The sequence below is a fragment of the Malaclemys terrapin genome, chromosome 20, assembly GCF_027887155.1.
Source record: "Malaclemys terrapin pileata isolate rMalTer1 chromosome 20, rMalTer1.hap1, whole genome shotgun sequence".
Taxonomy (NCBI): domain Eukaryota; kingdom Metazoa; phylum Chordata; order Testudines; family Emydidae; genus Malaclemys; species Malaclemys terrapin.
The window spans coordinates 17,234,711-17,251,657 of record NC_071524.1 but is presented as its reverse complement, the minus strand read 5'-3'; the positions used below and the strand labels follow the sequence as shown (position 1 = coordinate 17,251,657).

The 16,947-nt window shown below is 43.4% G+C and overlaps 1 protein-coding gene across 4 annotated transcripts in view; it reads right to left on the bottom strand.

Moving 5' to 3' along the window:
• Nucleotides 1-16,947, bottom strand: part of BICRA (BRD4 interacting chromatin remodeling complex associated protein) — a 126,958-nt gene that overhangs the window by 25,026 nt on the left and 84,985 nt on the right. For all 4 annotated transcript variants that reach the window (XM_054010212.1, XM_054010214.1, XM_054010215.1 and 1 more), the window contains 4 exons: nucleotides 9,905-9,950; nucleotides 7,505-7,547; nucleotides 6,731-6,796; nucleotides 2,672-4,669 (listed from right to left, as the gene is read on the bottom strand). In XM_054010212.1, coding sequence (XP_053866187.1) covers nucleotides 2,672-4,669; nucleotides 6,731-6,796; nucleotides 7,505-7,547; nucleotides 9,905-9,945 — 2,148 coding nt within the window. In that variant the 5' untranslated portion in view covers nucleotides 9,946-9,950. The remainder of the gene's footprint in view (nucleotides 1-2,671; nucleotides 4,670-6,730; nucleotides 6,797-7,504; nucleotides 7,548-9,904; nucleotides 9,951-16,947) is intronic.

The window sequence follows — 16,947 nt, the reverse complement described above, 5'->3', positions numbered from 1 at the left end:
CCCTGCAGACTGCCATTACCATTGCACCCAGAACCCACCCCCACAAGCCCCTGTGCATCCAGATGCCACCTGCACCCAGAACCCTCTCAACCCACACCTGGATCCCCCCACATTAAGCCCCTCCACACTTGGATCCTGGGGGGGGGGCGGGGGAGGAGAGGAAGAAAGCTGCACAGTGATCTCCCACCTCTGTGCAGCCAGTGGCCTATGCTCCCCAATGCCACGCTGGAGCCTCCACATTTATTAGACAAATAAAATTTGCAGAATTTTAAAATATTGTGCGCCGAATTTTTAATTTTTTGGCGCAGAATGCCCTCAGGAGTAAACTGTATCAAAGCAACAGTTTATGCCCTACTGAGAGACCTAATGTGAAATGCAGGGAACATTCCGACTGGATGGTAGCTTTACACAGTAACAGAATTTGATGTGATATCAAACTGCAAATAAAAACAAAAAACCTCCAAGTCGAGACTTTGGGAACCATGTCTGAAATTCCTATTCTTAATGCCATTCACTACTCTTGTGCTGAGATAGTGCAGTACATGCAGGATTCATAGAAAGTCATTTATGGTTTAGATAAGTGAGTCCCCCGCCTCCCTATACCCAGCAAGACGAGAGTAGGCTAGGGTTCATTTTTGTCTCTGAAGATCACAGCTTTTGTGAATTTTTTAGGATCTCTGCAACACTTCCCTCCTCAAGTTACTTTAACATTTGTACATTTCTTTTCTTGTATATAGTAATAAACAGTGAATATGGTAGTAAATTTTCGTGTTAAAGGGTCACTGTCAAGATCAAAGCCTTATGTTTAAAATGAAATGTCCTCACCTGTGTTACTAGCAACATCCAAATAATAATAATAATAATAATAATAATAATTAAATAACTTCAAGCTTCCCTTTACTGTTCACCATCACTGATGCTGTTTGTTTACTTTTTGCACTTAGACAATGAAATGAGACTGATTAGTTTCACTATCAGTTTCTACTCCCCGAGGCAGAGTTCTAAACTAGGCTCTGCAGCCTTGGGAAAGTCATTTAACCTCTTTATCTCACATTCACCATCTGTAAAATGGGACTAATATTACTTTTTCAACTACCTCATAGGAGTGTTGTAACAACTAATTAATTAAATTTTTCTACAGTGATTTGAAAATGTGGAGCATTATATAAGAGGTAATTTAAATATTATTAGTCAGGTTCTGTAAACCCCAAAGTGAAACCAATTATGATTGCCAACTCTCTGCACTTCTACTTGCTTTACATATATTAAATAATGAATCCCCACCTCTATGAGGTACGTATGTGTGATTAGTATCATTGCTTTTAAGATGTTGCTGTGTTCCAACTGCAGGAGACTTTTAATTTAAACAACTTTAATTGAATTTAAAAAGATAAAAACCTTTCTATTCATAACAGGTTATGTAACACCCCTCCCCCCCAACCCCCTCTCCTTTTTTTAAACTACCATTACATCTGGGGCCCAACTTAGCTGACAGTGACCACTTTAAGTGGATTCTGCAGTTACTGTATCATATTGGTGAAGCAAGTATATTTAGAGGAATATAAAAACAAAGAAAATTCACAGATGACCCTAGTTCTGTATCTCGTAACTTGCCAGAGGATCTTAGTGACATTGGGACAAATTTTACTCTAGTATGGGGAGGCACAGCTCAAATGATGTCAGTAGTATTGTGTCCATTCGTGTCAGAGGTAAATCTGGCCCATTGTCTTTTGGAGAAAGGCATGTGTGAGAATGTTATGGTAAATTGATTATACTACTCTTAGGTAATATTTAAGAGGAATAAAAAAAAGAAAAAAAGACTAAACTCCTATCTTCTCTCTAATGCAATTTAGTGACTTCAACAGGCTTTGGATCAAGCCTTCATCTTTTTTTAAATTAAAGAATAAGAATAAAAATACAATGGTTTAAACTGATCCCCAAAAGAAGTGAAAAGCCTTATTTAATCTGATATTATATAAACAGATGAGGTGAACCACAGCTGCTTTGTGTCTGCACTCCTTAACAGTGCACATAGTGACGGCATCAACACTTGTGATAGTGGAAGATGCTGAACTGGCAAGCCTGGACGCTGAACTCTTATCCACAAACAGAAGAACACAGGCAGTGGCTGTACAAGTCTCCCCTCACTAATGCGCCTCAGCAGAGACAATCTAGGGGAGCCATGGGAACTCAGTCAACATGGCATGTTTATTTATCGGCTTCTCTTCTGTGACTGCCAACCATGATGGTAGCTTTTGTGATCTGGATGCAAGTACCACTAACCCACCTACTCATTCCACAGAAGTGATCGAATGGACAGCAGATGACAATAGCTGCCAGATACTACAAACCTAGGCTAGATTCAAAGTAGGTAAAAGGCTACATACTCATTACCAAACCCCTGAGACCACCCAGTTCTTCTAGCAGTTTTAAATTAAAACACACATACTAAGTGAGCAGTCTTATGATGGGATAACCCATCAACTTTGAAACTTCATTTTAACAAATAATTCGTGCTATAATACAGCATTTGTAGAGTGTCCAGTCTATGAGGAAAGATTAGATTATGCAGCCTGTATCCTATAACTCCCCTTTGCCTTCCTCACAATAGCTAAAACAAGTGAGCCAACTAGCAATACCACTCATGTGATCATTAAAATATTTCACTTGCCTGTTGCAGAAACATCTGCATGGAATCTTGGTTTAGGACCGTTCCGGCAGCTGTCTGGCCCAAGATGATCTTCTCTGGACTGGATGCCAAGTTCGGGCTGGGCTGGGAAGTCACGGGTAGCTGTGATGGCTGTTGAGAAGGCTGCTGCTGCACATTCAACTGAAGCGGAGGTGGCGCTGGAGGCTGGGATGCAGCCTGGACGGTCAGTATAGAGGACTGGTCACTGCTTGGCAGCAGGCTGGTGCCAGAAGCGGGCTGTGGCTGAATGAGGCCTGGACTCTGACTGCTGGTGGTGGCAGATGCCTGAATGCTCACAGCTTGGTTGAGGTTCTCAGTGGAATTTAACATAGCAACTTGATTAGGCAGAGTTACACCTTGGATAACGGTCTGCCCAGTCTGACTGATGGCCCCACTGGCCAATGAGGCTGCAACGGAGGGCTGACTCTGAGTGGTCAAGCTGCCAGCTAGAGAGACAGGCATCTGGAACAAAGTTGGCTGACCCACCTGACCAGGCTGCAGCTGAATAGGTGCAGAAAGAATGTGAGCAGTGCCATGCGCATTCTGCGATGTAAGCACCTGCCCCAGATTCAGCTGGCTAGCTATGTTCTGATTGGTGAGGATTTGGGCAGGCAAGGCCTGATTGGTTATCAGCTGTCCACCAGGCCCTTGGCTAGTTATGATGTGGGCTTGGCCACTGGGGTGTGAAGTTGTTAGGATCTGTCCTCCCATGTTCGCCTGCAAGGCTGAGAGCTGCTGGGGTATCTGAACAGCAGAGGCACCTGCTAACTGCCCAGGAAGAAGGAACTGGTTCTGACCCTGTAACATGGCCTGAGGAACGTGCTGCGCGGGGATGACAATACTGCTGCCTTGGTTTAGCAAGTGGACGCTCATGGGTTTGCTGAGGGCTTGCTGCTGAGGTGGAGGTTGTTTGAACATGTTGGCAGGCAGCCCTTGCGGGAATCCAGACAGCACCACATTCTGTCCTGGTTTGCCCGCCATAAAAGTCAGGTTCTGTTGGGCCTTCTGCTGTTGCAGGGCAGCCTCGTTCTGGATGGTCAGGGTGGTATTATTGGGACCAAATGGCTTGGGGGTGATCTGGTACAGCTTCTGTTGCAGGACCCCTGCAGGTTTGGGCTGAATTGGCGTGGGTGTTCGGTGGATAATCACGTTCTGGGCCTGCACCAATGGGCTGCTTAAGTTCGACGTGACTGTGAGAGGTTGGGAGCCTGGGGTGGCAGATACGTTCCCAAACATGGAGTTTCCGTTCAGCGTGGTAGTGGCCACGGAGGGCAGGTTTTTCTGGATGACAAGGCCAGCGTTCTGTGGAGACACCCCCGTAGAAGCGAGGGTGACCTGCTGTTGTTCAGGTGCTGTCTGGGTGATGTAACTGCCAACGGGCATGGTGGTCACTTGGGAGGGCTGAACTTGTTTTGCAATGATCTGCTGAGCTGACTGGTTAATAGCCATCACCTGTTGCCCAACTACTTGAATCGGCCCAATTCCCAATGTCCCACTTGGGCTTCCGTTAGGCAAGCCCTGAAGGTTGGAAATTGGCTGTATGGTAACATTCCCCAAGCCAACCTGCTGAAGAAAAGGCTGAACACTGATGGCCTTATTAACGACGTCTGCTCCCACTGACTGCTGCACCAGCGCTTGATGTGTCAGGACTGCAGGCTGCTGCAACCCAATGAGGTCAGCCCCACTGGAGAAAATCTGCGGCGTGCCATCAGAGGCAGTCTGAACCACTGGCTGAAGTGTAGGGAGCTGGAAAGACCCCAGGTCCAGTTCTGCCTCTGCCTCCAGAGTCTGTTCTGTAATGTTAGCCTCTTGCAGGCTCTGCTGGAGAATGTCACAGGGCTGGTCTGAGTTCTGAAGATTCGCCCCACCACCAGATGGTGACCCCAGGATGTCATCTTCTAAAAAGTCTAGGTCAACGCTTGTTGTGTTCTGATTCTGTTCAGTGTTCAGATGGTTGCCAGAGGATTCTTGTACATGCAGCTAAAAGGTTTAAGATGGGGGGGGGGGGAGAAAAAACATTTAATTCAAACCCATGAAACAGGATTTTTAATCTTTCTATGCTAAATGGTTGTGCACCCTTACTGGGAGTTGTTAAAATGCTTTTGTGATCCACCCTAGAGTTGACTGCATCTCAGTGTTGGGCAAAGTGATCCCAGTGTAAAGTTTGTATATCAATTTGCTAAGTACATTTGTAAACCATCTTGCCGTCCCCATAAAGTGCTAAATAAATGCATGATGTTATTAAAGGGAACCCGAGGCACAGGGATTAAGGGCCTTGCATAAAGTCACATCGTGAGTCAGTGGAAGAGCTGGTAACAGAACCCAAGCGAGCAAACTCGCAGTTCCTTTACTTTAGCCACTAGACCAGTGGTTCCCAAACTTGTTCCGCCGCTTGTGCAGAGAAAGCCCCTGGCAGGCTGGGCTGGGCCGTTTACCTGCCGCGTCCGCAGGTTCGGCCCATCGCGGCTCCCAGTAGCTGCGGTTCGCTGCTCCAGGCCAATGGGAGCTGCTGGAAGTGGCGGTCAGTACGTCCCTTGGCCCACGCCGCTTCCAGCAGCTCCCATTGGCCTGGAGCAGCGAACCGCAGCCACTGGGAGCCGCGATCGGCCGAACCTGCGGATGTGGCAGGTAAACAAACCAGCCTGGCCCGCCAGGGGCTTTCCCTGCACAAGCGGCGGAACAAGTTTGGGAACCACTGCACTAGACTTCTCTAGCGCATAAACATAAGAAAGCGAGGTGATAGCAACAGAGTTTGGAAAATATAATGCCTTTGAATTAATCAATTAACTAAAAAATGGAATAAAATTGTTGTTGGAACTAAAACTGAGATTTCCATTTTCCAAAACTAGAAAAATCATTTCTTGCCACTGACATTCAAATGAGCTCAAACATATACCTCCGTACACTGGCTGACCTTAGAGCAGTGGTTCTCAAACTTTTGTACTGGTGACCCCTTTCACATAGCTAGCCTCCAATTGCGACCCCCTTTATACATTAAAAACACTTGTTTATATATTTAACACGATTATAAATGCTGGAGGCGAAGCGGGGTTTGGGCTGGAGGCTGGCAGCTCGCGACCCCCCAGGTAATAACCTCGCGACCCCCTGAGGGGTCCTGACCTGCAGTTTGAGAATCCCTGCCCTAGAGGGTGAGCTCCTCAGAGCAGGGACTGTCCTTGTGTGTTTGAAAAGTGCCTCGCACACAGTGGGCACTATGGGCTTTATCATATCAATGTTTTGTGTGAGGCAATTTTGGTTCCATTTGTGTTTGGATCTACCTGAAATTAGAATCTAACATTTAAATCCAAATTCTTGGAAAAGTTTCTTTGCTTTCCAACAAGTACCATAAAGCATCAGAAGCTTTCATCAATGGCTTTTCATAATTAAAAACAAGCTCAGTGTAGTCAGGAAAGGATAAAGAAAGTCACTACACTCTCTATTATACTGCAAGTTCAAACAGCACACTTGGTGGAAAATAAAAAATACTGCCCATGTTTCCAATCAGATTTGTGCAAAATCATCAAGTGAGGCTTTCCAGGGTCATATCCCCCTGCTTCAACTTTACCCTGTCTGTCTGTCAAAAAACTGAGCACTCCCAACTCCAATCCTGCATTAGAAGAAAGAACTAAGACGGTGCTACATGTTCCTCACACTTTCTTTGTAACATTCAGCCCCATTTTCCCCACAATCGTTAAAGGATAGTGGTCTTATCATACTTCCTTTTTTCGTTCCTCTGTATTCTCTGTCCTCAAAGTTTTCCCAAGTTTATAGAAAAACAAACAGAGAGAGAGAGAGAGATGTGTGCGTATAAACTCATTTCCCCCTCCCCCACACATATGGGGCATACACTGAACCCATTTGTTCTTCCCTGCCCCAACTTTTCTTTAAGATTTTGGGGACTAATCCATGCATCCTGTGTAATCTACTCACACTGGAAAACAGATTTATTAAACACAAACTTGTGAAACAACAAAAGACAGGTTTCTAAAATGAATTTACCAAGTAACAATTAAAAAAAACCAAAACATTATAAATACATACCCCAGTACCCTCAAAGAAGGCACTGGTTGCATCTCCTGTGTTGTCCAGGAGATCATCACTGTCAATCTGCAATTAAAAATATTGTATTGACTTTATTTAAATAGAATTAAACTGAATTTAGTGCTGACACTGTGGATGGTGCTGACTGGCAGCCACTGGAGACAGAGGAATGCTCTCCCTAGCCACAGAGCTGGTACACCATTGGTAGCAGTTGGGCAAGCTTCCTTCACATGCACGGCCCCCCTGCCAACATGCCTCAAATTTGAGGTGGAGAGCCCCAAATATAGAGGTGGGAAGGTAGTTCCTTCTCTGGGCCTCATTCAATACTTGGCTTCTCTGCTGAAGGGGCAAACAAGTACCAACCGTAGCGGCAGATATTGTAAGGTAGACACTTGCCTACTAGGAGATAGGCAACAAACTTATTTTGCTCAGGTCAGCAAACAGTAACTAGAAGATAGGGATTTATGATCACTAGCAACGTAGGTGACTAGGTTGGGCCCCATTCTTGTAAACTGTTCTGTGTAGACAATTGTGCATGTACAGCTCTAATGACTTCTGTGTGGCTCTGCATGGAGCAGCTTGCAGGATTGGGTCCTTAGAGACGAAAAATTCCAGAACCTATTACCAACCCCCTGGGCTACTCAATCCCTTCCCCCTAAGAAAACAAAAAGACACTCAAGTTAGGGTTTTTTTCCCTTTAATTTAAACTTCACTGTCAAAAATGTTTAAATTTTAATATTTGGATTAACAAAACAAGTAAAAACCACTACTCACCTTTTCAGATCCATGTAAAAAATCATTCAAAGCCTGAGGATCACTGCAAAACAACATATGAAATTGTTTAGAGAGAGAATGTACGACCCAAATTTTAATCAGGAAAGAAATACATGTCCCTAATGAATATATTCACATAACTGGGCATCCACTTGCATTCTGACTGGTGGAAATATCAGTTTACTGCTAGGGGATCGCGGTTATTTTTTTGACAGTCATTCCTCAGCAGCACTAGTGTGGACAGCAGTCAGTTAATATTGCTTCTGCAGAGGCCAGTAACTCCTTATATACACTGTCCTGTCAGGAGCACATAAAAGCCATGAGGTTCTAGCATGAAAAATATTGCATTTTGGTGCATGAAATGTGTCAATATGGACCTGGGAGCCATTTGGCTGCTCTATCACCCTCATGGACAGAATTAATGTGGATGCATTCTGAATAAAAACAATTAGGTCCTGTACCCTAGAACATTTTTACACATTTAAATTTGATACAAGATTTCAACCATCTAAGACTAAATGACCAATAATGTACACAGCTTTATGCTCTATTTTTATACTACATAAATATACTGATTACATACGTTTACTGATTGTAAATGGTGATTTTTCTTGTTAGCCTCCTGTCACTAACATGCTCTTATTCCCCCTCCCCTGTTATTTCTGCAGGGCCCTACTTACCAAGTCATTGACAACAGTTTTATAATCGCAATAATCCCTTTTGGAAAATTAGCCTACATTGTGGTTAACAAGTAGTTTGTCAAAACATTAACTGTTCAGATTCAGAGTAACAGCCGTGTTAGTCTGTATCCGCAAAAAGAAGAACAGGAGTACTTGTGGCACCTTAGAGACTAACTAATTTATTAGAGCATAAGCTTTCGTGGACTACAGCCCACTTCTTCGGATGCATCCGAAGAAGTGGGCTGTAGTCCACGAAAGCTTATGCTCTAATAAATTAGTTAGTCTCTAAGGTGCCACAAGTACTCCTGTTCTTCTTTTAACTGTTCAGAGTTAACCTCAGGCTACTAGCTAGCTAGTGCTGATGACAGCTTTCACCAGGCACTTCTCTCAACAAGCACTTTGAAACAGTGCTGTGAGACGGACTATAGCTGTACATTTTTAAGCGTGTGTAGTGCCTAGACGCTATAGTTATTGGCAAAACACTACAGAAATAAGATAGATTTATCCACATATGCATTAAATGGAACAAATGAAAAACAGAATGTGCAGAGTTAATCTACTGTTAATGTCTATGTCCTATAAAAATCAGCTGTGCAAAATGTTCTTAATTAAACATAAACAAACAAACAAAAATAAGTGCAACAAAACATGAAACCACAAAAGTTTCAAACAAGAAAATCAGAGCTGGTTCAGCCAAAAACTTACTGCAGTTTTAAAGGTTGCTATCAAATTTTCACATAAAATTATTAATTATTATTTGTGTGTGTTTGTTTGTTTGTTTGCAGGAGAGTCTACAACGTGGGTAGTCTCTTTCAGCACAGCAAAGAAGGGCTAGTCCCTGCCCCAAAGAGTTCACAATCTAAGGGCACGTCTTCACTACCCGCCGAATCGGCAGGTAGTCATCGATCTCTTGGGGATCGACTTATCGCATCTAGTGAAGATGCGATAAAATCGATCGCCGATGGCTCTTCCGTCGACACCGGAAATCCACCGCGGCAAGAGGTGGAAGCGGAGTCAACGGCAGCGGCTGACCCGCCGCCGTCCTCACAGCCAGGTAAGTCGACCTAAAATATGCCACTTCAGCTATGCTATTCACGTAGCTGAAGTTGCGTATCTTATCGACCCACCCCCCCCCCCCGCCCCGTAGCGTAGACCTAGCCTAAGACAGACAGAGATCAGGGAAGGGGAGTAACAAGATTCACTATAAAGCAACAGAGGGTTCTGTGGCACCTTTGAGACTAACAGAAGTACTGGGAGCATAAGCTTTCGTGGATAAGAACCTCACTTCTTGCATCTGAAGAAGTGAGGTTCTTACCCACGAAAGCTTATGCTCCCAGTACTTCTGTTAGTCTCAAAGGTGCCACAGAACCCTCTGTTGCTTTTTACAGATTCAGACTAACACGGCTACCCCTCTGATATAAGATTCACTATGGAAATCATGGCAGAGGTGGGCATTAAGAGGGGCCTTGAAAGTGGGCAGTGTAGGGACCTTTAAGAGGAGTTCAGGGAAGTTGAACCATGCAGAGAGAACTGCATGGAAAAAAACATGGAGGCAACTGATTGAGAATGAGTGCAAAAATGAATTCCATGGAAATGCTCTGAACTCCAAACATAGAATCTCAAATCTTTAACACCCTCCCCCCTCCCCACCCAATACCCTAGAATAGTATAGAAGATGATAAATAACATGGGATCTGTTTCATGAGGTGGTACTACTTACCAAATTACATCTAACAAGCACCGGCCATCTTCATCATCCATGTCAACTGAAAAGAGGGGAGAGAGACTGCATTAAAATTAGAAAAATACAGCTGTGCCATACAGCACAAACTGTACTTATTAACTTCTGCTTTCCCATCCCCACCCTCCAACACAACATTGTGCAATTCAAAAGGTCTTTCTTTCACATACAGACCCAATATACACCTCAATTTATCCTGTTATGGCAGATGAGAGTAATCGGTTAGTTAGATCATTGCTTAGGTGCTCGAAGGTCTTTGGGCTTCAGCACCTTAGAGCATAAATGAACGTGTTAACACATTCCATTCTTATAATTTATGTTGCTGTGTAATTTGGTGCTGGTGAAAAGAGCCAGAATGCCAGCTCCTGAAGTTTGAAGTCCCCTATTTCTCCAAAGAGCGACAGTGACAAGTCAAATTGCAGGCCCACATGCTGCCCTCACCAACATACCCCAAGCCTCTAACATACTTATGGGGAATGTGTGTATCAGCCTCCATTCAATCTGTAGCTTCCCTGCTGAGACTAGGGAGGAGCAAACAGCTCGTGCCAATTTATGATTGCAGTTTTTTTGATGTGAATACTTAGTCTACTGGATACTGAAGAGCCATCAATAACTTTTAGTCACGACTGATATAGGCTGGATTTGAAATGGTGGTGACCTACAAGTGAAAGGCTCCAGCCCTATTTCCAGTCCATCTAGCAGGCCAATTCCTGTACTTATTTTCTCTCTCTCTCTCTCTCTCTCTCTCTCTCTCACACACACACACACAAAATTACTGCTTATGAAAATCAGTCCTTTGCTGTCAGCTGGCAGCATGAATTCAAGTGTTTGTTTCCCAATTTATCCCCCACAATAAACCCCATACCTCATCTGGGCCTCTTTAGAACAGATCGGGCCAAATAAATCCAACTGATTCACTATTAAGTGAAACCCATGATAAGACGTTAACCAAATTAGAACTCAGCTCTTCAGATTGAATATACAGGCCCATCTTGCTGACATTTGCTACTGAAGTAACTAGAATTACTTTGCTGTGTTTAAGAGATTAGTTCTGCACCACAGGGATAAACCACCCTTCCCTCTGGTTTTTGCACCCCGTGTTCTGGCCATTTGTTTTGCATATTAAATCACAAGTCTCTTTTGCCTCCGACCTGACTGGGTTGAGAGTGCAGGGGGAAGAATCATCCCAGCTGACATTGCAGTCATGGTTTGATCGTCGGCAAGAGGTTCTTAAAAGGGATTCACGTGACTTACAGCCAATATGTGCTATCACATTTTAACTAGCTCTAGACACCAGGGGGCCACCTCTCAAAAAACACTAGGTGCAGGATGCATCTGGACATTCCCAGGGTCGGTGAAAGGGGGAAGAAGAGAGGCAGGTGCACAGGATGGGGTGTGCACAGCTCTCCATACAGAAACAAATGAGCTGTCTTGTCTTCAAGGGGCTTAAAGCTGGTTTATCAGCTGCAGCTAGACAACTGCTAGAAAACCATTAACTCTCCAATGGTGACACTCAGCTACAATACAGTACACATAACACTGAAGACCATATTATTGACCCCTTCAGATGTTCATGCCACTTCTATTAATGTTAACGAGTAGTCCTCAGCACACATTAGTTCCATATAAAATCACATTGCCAGAAGTCAGTTTCCTGCTGTGAAAACACTTTAATTCAAGGGGTTTTTTTTTGTTTTGTTTTGAAACATGAATGGCATTAAATAAAGGCTACATTGTGGCTCCCTTGGCAATAAGATGCCATATAAGAGAAAACTGCAGTAGGGACAGTCTGTGCCACAGCCGTTGAAGGGAAAGACGGAATCACTGGTGACTGATACTCTTGGTGATCAGTCTTCGTTGGGGTGGAGGACCCCGGGGTTTGTGCTTGGGAGGTACCAGAGGCACTGATACCTCCACACCCTGACCCAGTGCCAATGGAGCCCTAGACTTGTGGGCTCTCTTATCATGCCTCTGCCAGTCAGGACGTATTAAGTTCTCTTGGGCTGAGCTAGTGCTCGATTTAGGCAGGGCTGGAGCCAACTTCTTTAAAGTGGATTTGAAGGAAGATTTAGCCTCATGGCTGAGCCATTACAAACATTGAATCTATCTCCCCTTGTAAGTATTCTCACACTTCTTATCAACCTGTCTGTACTGGGCTAGCTTGATTATCACTTCAAAAGTTTTTTTTTTTCCTCTTACTTAATTGGCCTCTCAGAGTTGGTAAGACAACTCCCACCTGTTTATGCTCTCTGTATGTGTGTATATATATATCTCCTCAATATATGTTCCATTCTATATGCATCCGAAGAAGTGGGCTGTAGTCCACGAAAGCTTATGCTCTAATAAATTTGTTAGTCTCTAAGGTGCCACAAGTACTCCTGTTCTTTATGCTAAAGGTAGATTCCTTTGCTCCTGATTTGGACCTCATGGCAGGAAGCGCACTCTTTGCTGAGTCAGGCTGACAAACTGGGGGTGGGGTCCCTGGCCTGGATATGAGTCAACAGTGTGCCCTTGTTGCCAAGAAGGCTAACAGCATTTTGGGCTGTATAAGTAGGGGCATTGCCAGCAGATTGCGGGACATGATCATTCCCCACTATTTAACATTGGTGAGGCCTCATCTGGAGTACTGTGTCCAGTTTTGGGACCCACACTACGAGGAGGATGTGGAAAAATTGGAAAGAGTCCAGCGGAGGGCAACAAAAATGATCAGGGGGCTGGAGCACATGACTTATGAGGAGAGGCTGAGGGAACTGGGATTGTTTAGTCTGCAGAAGAGAAGAGTGAGGGGGGATTTGATAGCTGCTTTCAACTACCTGAAGGGGGGTTCCAAAGAGGATGGATCTAGACTGTTCTCAGTGGTACCAGATGACAGAACAAGGAGCAATGGTCTCAAGTTGCAGTGGGGGAGGTCTAGGTTGGATATTAGGAAACACTATTTCACTAGCAGGGTGGTGAAGCACTGGAATGGGTTCCCTAGGGAGGTGGTGGAATCTCCTTCCTTAGAGGTTTTTAAGGTCAGGCTTGACAAAGCCCTGGCTGGGATGATTTAGTTGGGGATTGGTCCTGCTTTGAGCAGGGGGTTGGACTAGATGACCTCGTGAGGTCCCTTCCAACCCTGATATTCTATGATTCTATAATTGTGGCCTCATGGTCTTTTTCATAAGGTGCTTCCTAAGGCAAGTTCCTGTCCTTCCCAGGTACAGCTAGGAATGAACAGCAGATATTGCACCTTGCCACGATGTGGACTTCCCCACAGCAGTATAAGTAGAGTTGGTGGTCATCAGTGACTGAGAAGGATCGCTGGCAGAAAGCACAGATTTTGAACCCCAGAGTCCAGGACATAGTCCAGTACCCAAACACGGTATGGGGAAGGGGGTGCTCCCCAGGTCAGGTAGACTAAATAATTAAAAAACTCACTAAAAATATCAGATAAAAATTTTAAAATTCTAGAATATAAAAATGATTTAGATATCTAAATATATTTTCACTGATAAAGAAGAAAGCCGAAGCTTCGGATACTGCAGCTTCTGACTGAGACCATGCGGTGGGTAGAAGGAACAGGAGATGCAGTCGGTCCGCCCTGCCCTTTATCAACTTGGTCGGAGGAATGCAGTCAGCCAGGGCTCATTGCGTACCAATAGACACTGCTTTCAAAACCCTCTGGCTCCAGGCATGTGGAGTGCATGCGTATCCACAATGGAATACACACAGGACCAGCACTTGAAGAAGAAACATACCTTTCTTCATTCTAAAAGAAAGTGTTAAAGTCCTATACCGAAGGCAGAACCTTTTTCCATTTCAAAAGGACACGCATGGGATAATTTTCCAAATTTTTTTTTAAATTCTCCCCTGTGTTTATTAGAATCCAGTGGAAGTTTGAAGAAGAAATATTTCCTGAGAGGCATACTCTGATAACATTACTCATATTAAGGACAGCTAAAGGAGTAAGGATCTTCTCGTGATTTCGATGGAACTATTCATAGAATAAGCTGCTACTCAACATGAATAAGGGTATCAAATTTGGGCCATTAACAAATAATTTTCCCTTTCAAAACATACTGTTTTGTTTTTATTAGGATTGCTCATGAACAATGGACTGCTGGGGTGGCTTAATTTTAAGGAAAGAAGAAAGCACGAAAGCATTGATTTAGAATGGCCTTTGCATGGAGATATCCAGACAACAGCACACAATGATTGTGACTGACATGACTAAGTCACCACTCATCATTTTTGCCCATTCATCTCAAAGTGGAGAGCACACTTTGTTGGTTTAACAAATAGCATTTGGGAAGTTATAACATGGCCTGGACTCCATCATGCAAGTCTTCATCTCCTTTCACCTTTCTGGAATGGTATGGAAAAAGCAATTGCAAAGTCGCAGTTCTCCACAACGTACAGATTAACATTGCTGCCTTCTCAAACACACAACATGCAAAGACATTTTCTCCAGTTCATTTCAAGACACCGTTCAAAATTGCCTTTGCTTTAAAAAACTCTGTTAGTCTGGAGCAAATTATCAGACAAACCATGCCTCTCTCAACTCGTCCAACCAACTAGCACTGGACTCCTCTGTTTCTTCACCAAATCTCTGCCATTCTGGGTGCAAGAACCTTCTTCTCCTTGGCAACCTTCCTGTAGCTCTTTACCTATTAAATTCACTATCTCATTTAAAATTTCACCAGAAAGCATAACTCTTCTCTACTGCTGTTACATCATAGTTTCCTCCTCCTCCCCATGCCATTATTTAATTCTAATTGTATTTTTAGTTCTCTAAAGCATTCTGATACTGCTGCTTGTGGGAAAGACAGTATACAAAACAAAATTGTATTGTGTTATTCTGCAAGAGGTCTGCAAAACACTGACTGATTTGGTGTACAAATAAAACCATCATGATTATACCTTATACCGGGAGGGATGGAAAGGAGGAGGAGAATCTTTTAAAAATGTATATAATCACAACCACGGATTATTAACCAATTAAAAAGTCTAACAATTTCATTCTGCTCTGTCATTCTAGTGCAAGGCAGTTTTATGAGCATTGAAGGGTTTTATGAATGAAAATATTGTTTCTTTTCTCATCCTTGGACCCAAAAATAATTTTAAGTATAGCAAAAAAGGACTTCACTAAAGCTTTGTCTGTTTTAAATGCAAATTCACTGGAAATCACAGGCTTAAGTAAAACGGCCACTGCTTTCCACTGAGAATATGTTCATAATTTGGAGGACTCAGAGACTCCATAATTACCGCTATGACTGGGTAGATTAAACCTACTATATGAGCTAACTGACCTTTAACCCCTTTTCTGACTAGACGCCTATATTTGAGCTGGAAGGTGTGATTCCCAGTTTGCACAGATGTAACCGTGCTAGCCTGAACAAAGCTAGTACAGGTACATCCACGTGAACTGGGAATCATACCTCCCAACTCAAGTGTAGATGTGCTCATAGATCTCCCAGTAGTTCCAATCCCAAGCAGCCTAAATTCACAAGGCAGGAGGACCCCTAAAAATCATGAGACTACTTAAAAATCATTATTTTTTAAATCTCATAATACAGTTTGAGTTAATTTGATTTACCTTCTGATTTTCAGACCTTTAGAGGTCATGTTTATAAGCTTTTCTCCACAACCAGGAGGTCCATATGTTCACTTTAAAAAAGCTGAGATTCTCATGTCACTTGACTCCAGGAGCTAGGGTTTTATGAAACACATCAAATATCACAAGACTTGTGATAAAATCATATGAGAGTTGACAACAGCCATTATTTTCATTAGTTACTATGCTGAATTTATGTCATCCCTTTTTTTCCCCCACAAGAGGAGTAGATGGTGGCATAACAACCAGATTATGAGGTCACTGTAGTAGGAGCAGGAGAAGCTGGAGTGAAAAGGAGATGATTGAGGGAACGCTCTTATTCAAGCTTAACCATTGGAATGAATAGCCAAAGGGATACAGGAAAATAAAGGCAAAGTGGTTTTGTTTTGGCCTAAGTGCTTCTTCCCCACACTCACCCCTCTAAGTTATTATTTAAATAGTGCCACAAACATGGATAGTTTGTGGCACTATTTATAGTTTGAGCAGTTGTTTTCAGAGAACTATGCAGCGGCAGTCAAAAAAAACCAAACCAAAACAAAAAAAACACCACCACAACAAAAAAATTAGGAACCACTAGGAAAGGGATAGATAATAAGGTAGTAAATATCATAATGCCACTATATAAATCCCTGGTATGTCCACACCTTGAATGCTGCATGCAACTCTCATCACCCCATCTCAAAAAAGATATATTAGAAATGGAAAAAGGTACAGAAAAGGGCAAAAAAAACAAAACAAAACAAACAAAAAAACCATAAGGGTATGGAACAGCTTCCATATGAAAAGGCATTAAAAAGACTGGGATTGTTCAGCTTGGACAAGAGATGACTAAGGGGATATATGATAGAGGTCTATAAAATCACAAATGGTGTGGAGAAAAAAAGTGTTATTTTCCCCTTCACGTAACACAAGAACCAGGGGTCACTCAATGAAATGAATAGGCAGCAGGTTTAATACAAACAGGAGGAAGTATTTCTTCACCCAATGCACAGTCAGCCTGTGGAATTCATTGCCTGGGGATGTTGTGAAGGCCAAAACTATAACAGAGTTCAAAAAAGAATTAGATAAGTTCATGGACGATAGGTCCGTCAACGGCTATTAGCCAAGACGGTCAGGGATGCAATCCAATGCTCTGGGTGTCCCTAAGCCTTTGACTGCCAGATGCCGGGACTGGATGACAGGAGATGGATAACTTGATAACTGCCCTATTCTGTTCACTCCCTTTGAAGCATCTGGCATTAGCCACTGTCTGAAGATAGGATACTGGGCTAGATGCACCATTGGTCTTACCCTGTATGGCCATTCTTCTGTTCATGCATAGTACTTTACAGATTAATGTGAGGACCCCAACCCACAATGAGAATCTCAGCAGCACTCCCTTGTGCTTGCATGGAACCCCATGAAAGTCAATGGGGCTCTGCGTGGATGG